Consider the following 13,783-nt stretch of genomic DNA (forward strand, 5'->3'; position numbering starts at 1 on the left):
AAAAGCCTGATTTTAGCTTGCTTTTGCCAAAACCACTTGGCATTTTTTCAGTGATAGTATCTCAGTTACAAAGGCCAGGAATGTCTCTTAATACATGTAACAATTAATAGACATGTTTCAACCAAGCCAAAGAATAACTGGTTAATTTATGCAGTTATCCTATTTTACCTAAAATGAATGATGCGTGAAGTTCACCCATGCTTTGCTGAGACATTTCTCACACATTACTGGCGTGTTTGTGATAAATTTGTATCTTTTGGCACTAGTAATCTATTTAACCTCACTTAACGTGTATTCATTTTCCTTTTTCACTTTCATGTGGGGGTTAGTTCTGTATCTGATAGAGTTCACAGAAACTTACCATGCAGTTCACACAAAAAAATGCTCCAGGGATTTGTGAGACATGCACTCCTAATCATTTTCTTCTACTAATAGCAGGAGACCTTAATAACTCTTTGCATTCTCATCAGTTTAGACTTTGCTGATTGAAATTAGCAAAACCCACTACCATCACATAGCTATGTTCTACTTATATACATATGCGATCTTGAATCCAGATTCAAGATGAACCTGAAATCAGGGGTAAACCAGTTAAGCTTAAAACAGTGTGCCTGTATCTATGTGTACATTCTTCCACTTCTGAAGTTGCAGGGGAAGATTAAAAAGAAAAAGAAATCCACTTTCACTAATTCCATCTTTATTACCTTAAGGACATTTCTGCTTCAGCTACTCTTCTCAGATTCAAAGCGTTACATGTTTGGCAAGGTTCATATTAAAATACCCAATAATGCATGTGGCAAGGAAAATTACATTTATGTATTACAAAAAATACATATCTAACTAAATCAGTGCTAAGTACAACAGAACACCTCTGAGATTAAAATAAAGAAAAGTAGAGTAAAAGCAGTGAAGAAAGATTGTTTCCATAGTTTTCTTCCTTCCTCTATGCTCACCTTTACCCTCAAACGCAGGTGTATCTGTGACTATTTTTATTTGGCATAACTGTGCCAAAATCATGGCTACTATTTAAATGTACGTGTGTGTACTGAGGATGATTGGGATGGAGATAATTTACTTCATAGCAGCCTTTATGGTGCTGTGTATATTCAAATATATGCACACAAGCACAGGCCCATTTTATACATTTCTTTATATTTACTGGAAAAAACAACCCTTGAGACAGACTTAATTTAGGCTGCAAATCCAAATGCTTTAGAGGTCTGGAAAGACTATTTTTACAGTTGCTTTGCAACTTATGTGCATTCAACCTGCATATGAAACCAGGCAAATACCCTGTGGAGAAATAGCCTGTGAACATGTAATTAAAAAAAAAAAAAAAAGAATCTTAACTCAGGTGCACAAGACCAATGTTGTTGTTGTATGACCAACTATAAATCCTGCATTTTCCAATGTCAGAGTGCCTTCCTTTGCAAGCTGTAAACTATCCTGCATAACGTGTTGGTTGTATCAGATCTCCTGAATGTTTGACCCTTTTCCTATCGGCACTGCAATACAGACTTGTGCTTCTGGCACTACTGGAAAAATTCTGTTTAGTTAGAAGGAGCAGCAGGTTGAAGTCAAGGGACTCACAAGGGACTGTGGCTGGTGACCCTTCGTGATAGACCTGAAGAATAAGGAGGAAGGACACAACACAGCTTGCCCTTCTCTTCCCACTAAAGTTACACTGACCTCTTATCTTTCCTTCTAGGACGAAAAGGTCTCTAGAACCATATTCATAAATAAAGGAGTGCTGCAGGAGAAGCTAGACTCTCACCCATTTTGCTTCTTTCCCCTAAAGCTGTGTGCTCTTGTCTGTAGCAGGACTGTGTAGTTGGAAAATGCCTATCATCCTGTAAATGAGCTGGGCTCCAAGGACAGATTTTTGACATTCTCATACACCCTTTCTATGGCGTTAGGAGAGTGTCTGCCCCACCTCATACTCCTTTAGAAAGTGAGCAGCAAGCAAGAGAAGAACGTTAAGTCTAACATGCTGGGGAAAAGGATTAACTGGGGAGGCTGGGCTTTCTCTGCAATTACAGGTATGTGGTAACTCCCAGTACAGTTTATACCTGCAGTTATTTTGACGGTGTTATGAACTGGACCTCTCAGAACATCGAGTAATTTTGGCAACATTTTTCTGAAGAGTTCAAGTGAGAGAAGAAATGATTTTTTTTGACATTTTATAATTCAGGTGTAAAAAAAATACATATAAATAAATAAAAGATTTTAACTCCCTAGCGGGTAGAGGATGATTCTGGAGACCAAATAAGTATAGTATTGCATACGCTCACTTCATAATACTTGGTACTTTACGACAATTTAGGACTGTCCAATTAATGAATCACGTGGCTCAGATCACCTGTCACTTTGCGGTTGCTAAAACGAAAGAGAATTTCATGTGAACTCTTTTAGCAATTATGCAATCACTATTAATAGCAAAAGGCAACATGCTTTCTTCTGTTCATTATAATTGACAGTTGTGTGTATTTCCAAGCTTGTTACAATTTAAAAAAAACCACAACAAACAAATCCGCAAACAAAATCTAGTTCTATAGGCATTGCAATTAATGGCCTAATTTCCAGTGGATTTATATCTCACAGTTACAAGGATAAGGGCTGATTATTTGCTGCAGGATGGTGCTATTCAGCAGAAAGTAAACCCTCAGGCTACAGCAGCACTTTTTCCTTGCCCTGTGAAAGTTTTCTTATGGGCAGAGTATTTAATAATATCTCTCTTTCGTGTTCTCTCTGTCTCTCATGTATTCTCTGCTGTTTAATCAGGTGTGAGTTCACACAGTGTTCTTTCCCTTAGCTGTGACATGTCCCGATCTATTAACCTCTATTCAGCCACTTCTTTTCATGAAATCTTCAGGAACAATTATTATCTCTGAGACCTCCTACCCTTCTGTCAAGTTTGGTTGAAATTAACCTACAAGTTCAAATATCTTTGCAGGCAGCCAGACAGACACGCACAAAGAGATCACAGTAGCCTCATTTTCTTAGGAAACCAGGCTAACATCCAAGCCTGCCACTTATTCAGATTCTGTCCTACTGCATCTACAGACTGTGCTCCACTCAGAAACAGCACTTGTTGCTAATGGAAGCTGTCAATGACCCTGCATTGACAAACTGCCACCAAAGTGCTCTTGATGTGATTTATTCCTGCCGTCATTAACTTCACAGCCCACTAGCTGAAAGAAGGTGATGACTTCCAAGACAGACAGGAAAAGACAGGCAGAAATAGTACACAGCAGGAGCAGACTCAGTGATGATGGGTGGAAACAGGTGACAGCCTGCACTCTCACTTGAGGACAGATATAGCACAACAGGGGATTTAAAAGGAAGTAGTTGTAAATGTAAATCAGAGAGACAGGACTAGAGTGTGACTCACAGCTTTTGGTCAGGTTCCTGCTTTTCTGGTTGGCTCTTCCTCTTGGTTCATACCCCATCCCAGCCTTAATATTGTAAATCTTCATTCAGAAGCTGTACTTTTTAATAGCATTTACACTGGAAAATGCTGCAAGCAGCTCATTGAAATGTCAAATGGCAAAAGCCTACTAAAAACCGGAGGTGCCATGTTTTCATGCCCCATAACTGTCTAGCCGGTGTTAGACAGCTATCTGGCTCCCCCAGCTCCTCTTAAAAAGATGTCACTTGCGGGGTCACAAGGGACGAGGGTCATGCAGTCAAAACCAACGTTGATTCATCACGGCCTCCCAGCAACTAGCAGAGGTCCCCTGGCACACTAACTGCTCTTGAAAGCTGTTCCATCCATGTGAAATCCCAAGGGACGGAAAGGCTTGCAGAAACAGCAATGATATCCCTTGTCTATGCGGTCTCACCTCCTGTGGAAGGGGGTTCCCAGGAGCTTAGCACCAGCATTCACACTAGCCTTGTGTTTCGTTTAAATTCTCCATCTGATCCTTTCAGAATAACAGGATATAAGAAGGGGAGAGACTTTTCTCTCTCAGTGTTAACATGTCACTCAGACCTGTCACAGCCAAAGACAAGGTACACATAGTATCATTTGTCTTTTGTATAGGCAGTAATAAATGTAGGAAATATAGATTGAGCATTTGTATGTATTTGACAAAGAAGAAATATCTTGTTTTGTTATTAAAACCTAACTTGTTCTAATAAAGACTAAAATGGGAAACTAGAAGCAACAAAAATGCAAAGTATTATTTAAAAAATAATTAAACCCAACAAATATTTTATTAGAAGAACTGCAATTTTGCTGCATATTAACTTTACAAAAAAGAGGCACAGGTAATTTATTGCATACTCAGTTCACCATTCTCTAAATATTCAATTGACAAAAAAGAAAAAATAATTTAAAAATCTCAGAAGAGTGGCAGAAAAGCTAGAAAAATAATTTTTGAAAGAGACTCTTCTCAGAGGACATTTCCTGGAAGCTTTGCACTTTACCACAAAGTAATAAAACAACCATTAGGCATATGCAAATGGATGGACCTGATATCAGAGGAAGACATACGAGAATTTCTTCAGTAAGTTTCAGAATACAGGAATGAGGACGAGAAGGGGTAGTAACAAAAAGGAATCACAACATAATGGCACCAATACCTCTGGTTCTCATATAGTTAATACTTTGCATGTAGTTAATACTTTGGATCTCATACAGTTAAAAGTGTGGTGCTTGCTTACCTTTCACAGCGTGGCCCCCCATACCCAGCTGGGCATTCATCGCATATTAATCCATGGCTTTGGTCAAAATGGCACGTCGGGCTAAAGCTATGTTGTTGGTATTGGGTAAGAAGAGGGACAAGGAAGAAAGAGAAAGAAAAGATTGTTAGCAGCATAGCTCTCTTCCCACTTCAGCGATTGTTACTTTGCAAAATAGTGCCCAGGAAAAGTGATTCTGGTCTAGAACACGGGGCTTAAGTTTGACTCCAGCAAACAGAATTTGGAATGACTCGGCTATTTCTGCGACACTGAATATAGAGTAACGGATGGCAGCATCCCAAAAGCCTGTTATTACGGGACTTGAGCCTGCCACCGAGTGGTCTGGATACCATTATAAAGGCAGGAATGTACAGCTGTTTGTTTGTGCCCCTGAGGGCCTGGCAAAACAATCTATGCCATAATGTGGCCCCTATATAAATCTGTCTGAAGGACAACTGATTTGAACGCTCAGTCAACTTTGTGTACAACTGGCTGTGAAAAGAATCTAGTGAACAAGAAAGGGGAGGGGCAAAAAGGGAACTATCTGGTGCAGCTTCCCAGAGAGTGCATTACAGTAAATTGAGTGCCAATGACCTCAAGCTACCAGCCAGACAGGCACGCTGAAGTTAAAGAATAGCTTGCAGAGTAGAAAGCGTTACCTCTTTGCTATGCTGTACTTATTTTTAGCTGGTTTTTGGTTGTTTTTTTTAAACAGGGATACCATAGGCATTTACAAGCTCCACCTCTTGATATCTGTTTTTAGCTCTGAACTGTGCTCCTTCACTGTTCAGCATTTTGCTTTCTGTAACATTTCTCCCTGAATGCAATTTTGAGAGGAAACCTCTTGACACTCTAAGATACTGAACAGAAGAAGAGGCAACCTGTTCTATCATTCTGGAATGATTATTAGAGACAGAGACATAGGAGCACCTTTAGAGGTCCTCATCTAAATAATGGCAAAAAAAAAATCACAAAATTAAAAAAAAGAAAAAGAACTGGAAGAATGGTACAGATGCATAGTGGAGTGACTATTCACAACAGAAAAACAAAGAACCTGTCTGAAGAGAAGACAAACAGCTTTTGTAACCCAGGAAAACAGAAACTGAGAAGGAATATAATTGTTCTGTCAAAGACATCAGAAGTAAGGTACTTTCCAGGTAAAAGTTCATGTTACAATAACAGCAAATAGATCTAATCCAAAGTCAGGTAAACTAAAGGAGGATATATGATGAAAGTTTCTGGAAAACAATACGCACAGGGAAGACAGAAAAGCCTGATTAAGATCATGTAACTTGATTACCTGCTGGTGACTGGGCCCTACTCAGGATTCATTCATTCTATGAGCTGACCTCAGCTACTCTTCATTCTGTTTATGTTATAGATTATTTCCATCTCTAAATATCCTGTCTGTCACAGGACAAGGTATCCCACAGGCATAGATCAATAAGAAAAATGTGGGAAGGTCAAGTCCAGTAAACACACACAGGTATTGGGATTTTCCTCTTTCCCATAAGGTTATTTTACGTTATTTTGCAATATCGTTCAATTAAGAATAGATTCACAAATGCATGAGCCAGTTGAAGAAGCAATGATTGTTCATTCTATTTTTAAATAGCAATGAAAGAAATTTTCATCTGAGGCACACATTATCCTTGAATCTAATCAGCAGCACCTGACTTATTTCAAATAATATCCTGCTTGTCAGTCCCAATCTCACTGTTTCCAAGAGCTACATGGCAAACTTCATGGAGATGTTATCAGAGCTCATTATGGCATTGCACAAGATTGACTGTACCACAATTCCAAGAGCTCTGAATTCAACTGCATAAATTTTAAAGATAACAATACTTTAGTACTTATTATTTCTATGCAATAACAATTAATAGCAGAATTTCCATATTTTAGGGGTTATGCTCAGACCTAGCACCCTTCGCTTCTTTCTCTGACTTAATAGTCGGTCCACATCTCAACACCAAACATTAATATATTGAGAAATTCCCATCTGCAGACTATAAAGGAAATATGTGATAGCAGTAATCTTCCTGATTACTTAGAATCTCATTACTCACTAGCGAAAAATACTAATGAACAGTGTGTATTGATCTGTCAAAATAAAGTTGAAAAAATCTTAGTCCCTCTTGATTCATCATCACTCTTTCAGCTTTTATATGAGGTAACAACACTATTACCAGTCAGGACATGGGACAAATATGAATACACAGTATGGGTATGTATGTGGTAGGTCTATGTTGAGAGACAGAGCTTCCTAGAGGCTTATGTTATAATAAATATCTCTTGGAAATAGATTTGTGAGTTTAATTCTTCAATAAAATACTAACGTTCCGAGACCAGCCCAAATTCCTAGTTCATGTGCTAAGAGTTTACTTGTGACCTGCCCAGGCTGAGCAAGATATCTTCTATTTCCCATTTCCAGTAACATAACACTCCTGTCAGGTTCTTCATTACCTGTATTGAATTTATCCTCACTTTCAGGGGAAAGCAGTAATTATTGCAGACAGCTACATTTGGTAGAAAGAATTATATAGTATGTCTGATAATTTGTATGGAAAAAAAATAATTTCATTGAAACTCCTTAAGGATTAAGGATGTTAGAACACTTTCTAAGAGTGATGCATTAATGAGAAGAGATAAGATGAAGAAGTCAAGTGTGCATTACATACGCCATTTATAATAACCATTTATCTCATTTGCATCATATAAGTACAAATATGGAGACATGCAAAAAGAGGAAAATACAGCTCAGGACTTAAAAAACAAGCTTGGACAACTTGATTTTAGTTTCCTGATTCGTCCAAGTGCTGTTTCCTGATTCGTCCAAGTGCTCTTTCCTGACATATGGCAAGCTATATGTCCCTCTTGTACTTCAGAAGTTTTATGATTTGCCTCAGTGATTGCGTATGGAATATGCTGCCATCAGGAAGTAGAAGAGGGAATGTTCAGCCATTAAATCAGCTTAAGTTAACTGTAGAACACCACCATTACCATCATATTTCTAAAATGGATAGAACCTTATGTGGCATGCAAACTGAAAGAATCAGGTGTTGTGAAAACAGTGATGGGAACCATTATAAACATTATAAAGAAATAAGACTGCTACAAAAAGCAAAACTAATTTCTTAATAGAAATATAGCGCAGAGGTACATTACCTGGACAATATTCTCCGTGTACCAGGAACTTAGTATTAAACTTAGAGACCTACAGATGTCCTGCCATGTCAGGTTAGGAATTAAATACTCCAGGAATTAAAATCTGTAGACATCTACTTATCATCATTTGTACATAAATTAGTCACTTGTTATGTTGTTCAGAAACAACATGACTTATAAGATATCTGTACACTGACATGAGATTGGTAGAAATTTCTTTATTTTTCATGGCAAGGAATCTGAATTGTTTACATATATTATCACCAGCACACCAAACTTGCTGCCAACTAAGGAAGTATTTTAACAACTTTCAGGTAACGCTTGAAATCTTTAAGAGTCACTTTTTTTTCCTCCTTATAAAAGAATTTAATAATTTGTCTAGAGCTGTAAAGTCATGAGATCTTGCACCTTACAATGATTTCTACGAAGTTTGAGGATGTTTTGCTTTTGACTATTTTAGAAACATTGAGCTATTGCACGAGTCTAATGCAGAGCTAAATTTTGGAGGATTCAGAACTACATCTTCACAGTTCAAGAACATTTATATTCTTTGGTTTTGCCTATATTTTTCAAGAAAACTAAATATTAAAAAGGGGACTATCTTGTTCAATTTCAAAATTAAAGTAAAGCATCGAGAACTCTGATGAATATATAATAGAGGTCTCCAGGCATTTTGCCAATAAAAAACTAATTCAATCTATTTGTCTTGTTGCACATCTGCCCAAGATATAAACATGATAGTGTTTTTACTGTTTTGTCAGTATAGTGTTCTCAAACAAGAGAAAAAGAATTAATTAACTATGCAAGGAAATACTAAGTATGTGAGAGCAACGAGGACATTGGAGGAATCATGCCTGTGCAGCAGATATAATAAAGCCACAGATAGCTAATAAAACCAACTGAAGGGCTGTGATAACAGGAAGGCAGGCTCCCATGCTACAACCCCCTGGAATTTCTGCTGATAAGTGGTTAGATTTTTCCTGTCCTGATTAGTGAAATTTTAATAGGATGCAATGCCACTGCAGGCAACAGAGTTAGCTTGAACTACTTATGAGCAAAATCTGGTTCAGCTGTGCACACTGCCATTCACATGATGTTCTCTTCTTTTCTTGCATCTCGCAGAGCTCCCTCTCTTTGCAGGTGGTAGCCATGCATTTTGCCCTATAAACCTTAAGAAATACACTTTAACATGCATTTCACTGACAGAATCTGAAATCTGTTTGGGGAAAACCTGTTTTGGGAAAAAAACATTCTGAAATAGAGGATGCAGGGCTGAAGGGAGAAAAAAAATACTGCAGTGGATTTATGAGCTCCTATAGCCAATTAAGACTTTTAACTATGTGAAGAGCTTGGGATGGGACAGCTTCTATGCACAGTTTACAGCCTTTCAGTACAATCCTTCTGAAATGCTTATGTGGACTAACAGCGATTCCTCTCAGAAGGGAGCCATATCCAATTTGTAGCTGGAATTTGGGCAGCCATTAGTTACGACTGCAAACATATCAGACACATACTCAACAGCTCCTGATATTCCTGAACAATTATTTGACGTGTTGCACCACAGCAGATTTTCTGTGTAATGTGGACACGTGTTACCTGCACTAGGGCTTCTTTTCTCTGAATTCTTACTGGATGGCATAAACCAAATGTACTAATTCAAACTGATATGCATAATTTCCACCTTTTTTTTTAACATGCATAGGAAAAGCTGACCAGACAAGATTCAGAACACTTTTCTCCAATTACATCACATCAAATGATTTTGGTATTATTATTTTTCAGGTACTAACTGGGAGAAAACAAACTAAAAAATGTTCAAGCTACTTGGTCTATTAAATTGTAGAAAGCAAATAGCACAGACAAGCATTTGTAATGAAAGAAACATTTGTTCCTAGATCAGAGTTTTGATTGACTTTTCACTATTGTTTTTATTTATAGGATTATTCTGAGATATGCTGACAAAAATATTTTAACTTGTAAGATCTAAGGCTGAATTCAGACTCCAAATGAATCAACATTATCACTGAATGTTGACTAGAAGAAAAGGAAAATTAAAAGCAGAAGAAATTGCTGGTTTATCTGATCAATATAAATTGATTTTAAATTCAATTATTGAAAAGCCCATACAGCAAATCTGTAATTTCAGCTTTAAAACTAAAAACAACTACTTGTAAGGAAAACAGACAAGCAAATGCTAGTTATTGATTCAAAGAACAGTCATCCAAATCCTGGGTTGTTCCTTCTAGTCCAGTCTCATCCAGCTTGTGTCTTGATCATCACTTCTCTGTGAAGCTAAGAACTCCGTACAATTTTAGAAAGAGAATAAAATTTTGCATTGCAGAATAAATCCATTAAAACACAAAAAATCTCAAGTATAGATACAAATCTAAAAATTAAAAAGCTGTGCATTTCAGTAAAAAAAAGAGCATAATATATGATAAACAAATGTCTTACTTGTTAGAAGGTATACTCAGAGGACAAGCACACAACTGACAGTCTTCAGCTGTCCCTTTAGTAGGATCACCATAGAAGCCAGGAAGACATCTATCACAATATAAACCACCTGTGTTGTGTTTGCAGTCCTAAACAGGAGATAAAAAGCACAAACTCAGAGAACATACATAGGGAAAGTTCTAGAAGGTCATTCACCCAGTCCATCTTCTCAACAGGAGTGCAGTAGGTCTGCAAAAAAAATTCTAATCTTCTAGTAGTAGTGAAGAATGAGTTAGAAGAGAGCTGCCACAATCAGTGTTTCATACATGTCAGCTACTTCCTTTGGATATTTTTTTCTCTATGTGAAGCAAAAAAATATTTAACCGCAGGCCTTTATCTTTCTACCATACAACAGCTGCATTACAGTTTTAGCTTGCTTAAAAAACCTGAACCTTGAAAGTATCACAAAACGGGTTTAGTATTGCAGTCTTGCAGTGGACCATATTTTGTTATGGTTTTCAGATGCTGATACCAGAATGAATTCTCACATTTCACATATAAGTGCATCAGATCACTTTACATGGTATAGGGCTAGCAGTATACTAAATATATTTGTGAATAGTAGCAAAACCTGTATTACTTAAATAATACTTGTTTGCTAGAATAGCATCTAGTCTCTATTTTATGTGTAGAAACAAGGATGAGTATATGGTACACAGGGTCCTATTCAACAATTTGTGTTCCTGTATGTGACTGGCTTTCACAATACAAGAGACAGCTTATCTGAGCATATGAAACATTCAGCATAAAAACTGCAGTACTGGAGCTGTAACTGCGGTACTGGATCTGTATTTTTATATATTACCTTTGGCCTGATCTCAAATTGCATGATCTTTTGGCAGAATGGGAATTGGTCTTCCATGAATAGGCTTCCCTGTGATGACTTCTAAGAACCAACTTTTAAAGAGCAAATACCCCTTCTACTCTTCTTCCTCCCCATCATAGAAGATTTAGAAATTCAAAATAATTTGGTAGGATACATGATAGGCTCAGCAAATTAGTTTTCTGGCTTAAACGCTTTCTTTTTTTTTTTTTTTTTTTTTTTGAGCACACCACACTATTCCTTTCAGTCCTATGTGCCACAAAATTCTCAAGTGTAGCCCTTTCACAGTGTAAAAACAGAGAAAGCAGGATAATATTTTTGGATCTTAAATACCATCTTGACGTGCCTGAGTATAGACTGAAAAAGCATAGACTGAAAAAGCATATGGCAACTTGAAAAGGCCAAAATGTAAGCCATGAGAGAGATTTTGTTTAATAAGGCTTGTACTGATCTGATTTAGACAATGGGCCAGATCAAATCTACAATCTGTTTCACTCAAGACGCTGCTTAAGAACTCTTGAGAGCTTTCTTGCAATGGTGCAGATATTTATAAAACTTATGATTTAATTTAAAATATTTTTAAGAACACTTTAAAATTGTTCTCTCATTTGCAGTAAGTCATGCATATGGTACTGACTGATATTTAAAATCCTTAGTATATGAAAGACATACTGTATCCCCAATAAACGATAAAGAAAATGCCACTATTATAAGGAACATTTATTTCTTCTTCTTCACAACTTCCCAGGATTGAAATGATTTGTTTGAAGTCTTTTTGCATTGTGCTATGTGTAGCCCTTACAACACAACTGGGCAGCTGAAAAAGCAAAATATCCTTTTCGGTCATGAGCACACCAGAGTCAAATGCACTTGTTTCCAGAAATGTTGTTTTAAAGAGTGCCTTCTTAGTGCTTGTGTACACAACCAGCTTATCTTTAAAATTAAAGCATTAGTCACAACATTATATTTTCATATATTTGGTAGATTGTGATCTAATACCAACCATTGAGACTCTTTTTCAAACAAAATTATGGCTTTAGAACCATCAGATGGGTTAAATTCTACTTCATTAGGTCGTTTAAGTCCATTTAATTGTTACTTCAAGTGCTGTCATTCAAAAAGAATCTACTGGCCATACTGAAAAAGTAGCTGGGAACATTAAGATATGCTTTTAAAAGAAGATGTGACAAAAAATAATTTAAGTGTTTCAAAAGAAAAATCCTTTGCAATTCAACTTTTTTAAGGCATCTTGTCAAATTATTTGTACTTTTTCTGAAAAATAATGGATTCTTCTTTTGTGTCAAGTTTAGCTTTAAATATCCTCAGACATATCTTAATGTTTTGAAGAATATGAACAGCTTATATGTCAAGGATGTTATTAAAGTGAGAGTAGCTAACACACTATTTTAAAGCTGCACATCTCTTGCAGAGTGGTATTTGCAGCTTCTGATTTTTAAGACTAAAAAACCTGAAGCCTTCTATTTTGTAGGAAAACAAGTCATGTTTAAAAGACCTGACCTTCTCCTTGATGAATGATATTCTGAAATTCTTAACGTCAGTCAGTTCCACACGCTGTATCTAATCCTCTTCAACCCAGATCTCTGTATCTGCTTACTTTCTCAACATAAACCAGTAAGTTCAAGAACAAAAAAGAACCCCACACAGATAGTACCGAAACGTGAATGTATGTTGCACTGTGTATATGTTACAGTTTGGCTAATTAAAAATGATTGTGTGTGGTCCTATACTTTTGTCCCTGAGCCAGTCTGGATTTTGCAGGACAAAGGACAAGAATTATGTAGTACACAGATGTGATATTATTTTCATGTTCTCTTCAGTGGTACATTAAACTTTATACTAATTTGCCAAGTTTACAGATCACTTTACTGAAGTAGGTGAGTCATTAGGCCTTCCAAAGATATTATCAATATTCATGAAAAATTTATATTTTCTTGATTCAGTTGGTTGAATCTCAGTTAGAAAATTGTCAAATGTACAGCAATGGTTTTGAATATAATCTAGTTTAGCAGATGTCTAATTATACTGAGATTATTTCCTTAAACTTTGCTTAAGCCTGTGAAGTCTTAATTTCATGTTTGTAGGAACATATACTTTTTTTATGTCACGAGACTGGGACAAAGTAGATCATGATCGGTTGTCCCTAATCTACTCAGTACATTATATAAGCTTCCTTTCTTATTCCCTTGGAAATATAGTTTGTTTCAACACATGGATCTAGTGGTATTGGTAAATCAATGCCTTGTTCCATAGGTCCATAGACTCTATGGCCAGAAACAATTCTATGCCCAAATCTCCATGCTATCAAACTCAGGTACTCAATGTCAAGCTATTTTCAAACCATCAGTTTTCTGCAGCTCCCTTAACTCCAGACACCATCAAACTAGAATCAGAAAACCTGTGAGTAAATCAAGACTGTGGAATCTATTTATGTCCCAAATTTTATGTAGGACTCGGATCATGTTGCCCAAAGACTTTATTGCTGATGTTATGGAGTGTGTTTTCCACCATGTCCTGTTGTGCCTTTGGAAGAAACCAAGTGAGTATCTTGATGCACAGTATCAGGGAACCCTAAATTCACACTGGAAATCATTCCTG

At 36.8% G+C, this 13,783-nt stretch overlaps 1 protein-coding gene across 1 annotated transcript in view; it reads right to left on the reverse strand.

The window, feature by feature from the left end:
• The window catches only part of LOC104270173 (laminin subunit alpha-2-like), a gene marked incomplete at both ends in the record, with an annotated part of 41,171 nt that overhangs the window by 23,723 nt on the left and 3,665 nt on the right, over positions 1 to 13,783 (reverse strand). Inside the window, one exon of the mRNA XM_009864447.1 lies at positions 10,306 to 10,433. Within this exon, the coding sequence (XP_009862749.1) occupies positions 10,306 to 10,433 (128 nt within the window). The remainder of the gene's footprint in view (positions 1 to 10,305; positions 10,434 to 13,783) is intronic.

This window comes from Apaloderma vittatum, unplaced genomic scaffold (assembly GCF_000703405.1).
Source record: "Apaloderma vittatum isolate BGI_N311 unplaced genomic scaffold, ASM70340v1 scaffold7942, whole genome shotgun sequence".
NCBI lineage: Eukaryota > Metazoa > Chordata > Aves > Trogoniformes > Trogonidae > Apaloderma > Apaloderma vittatum.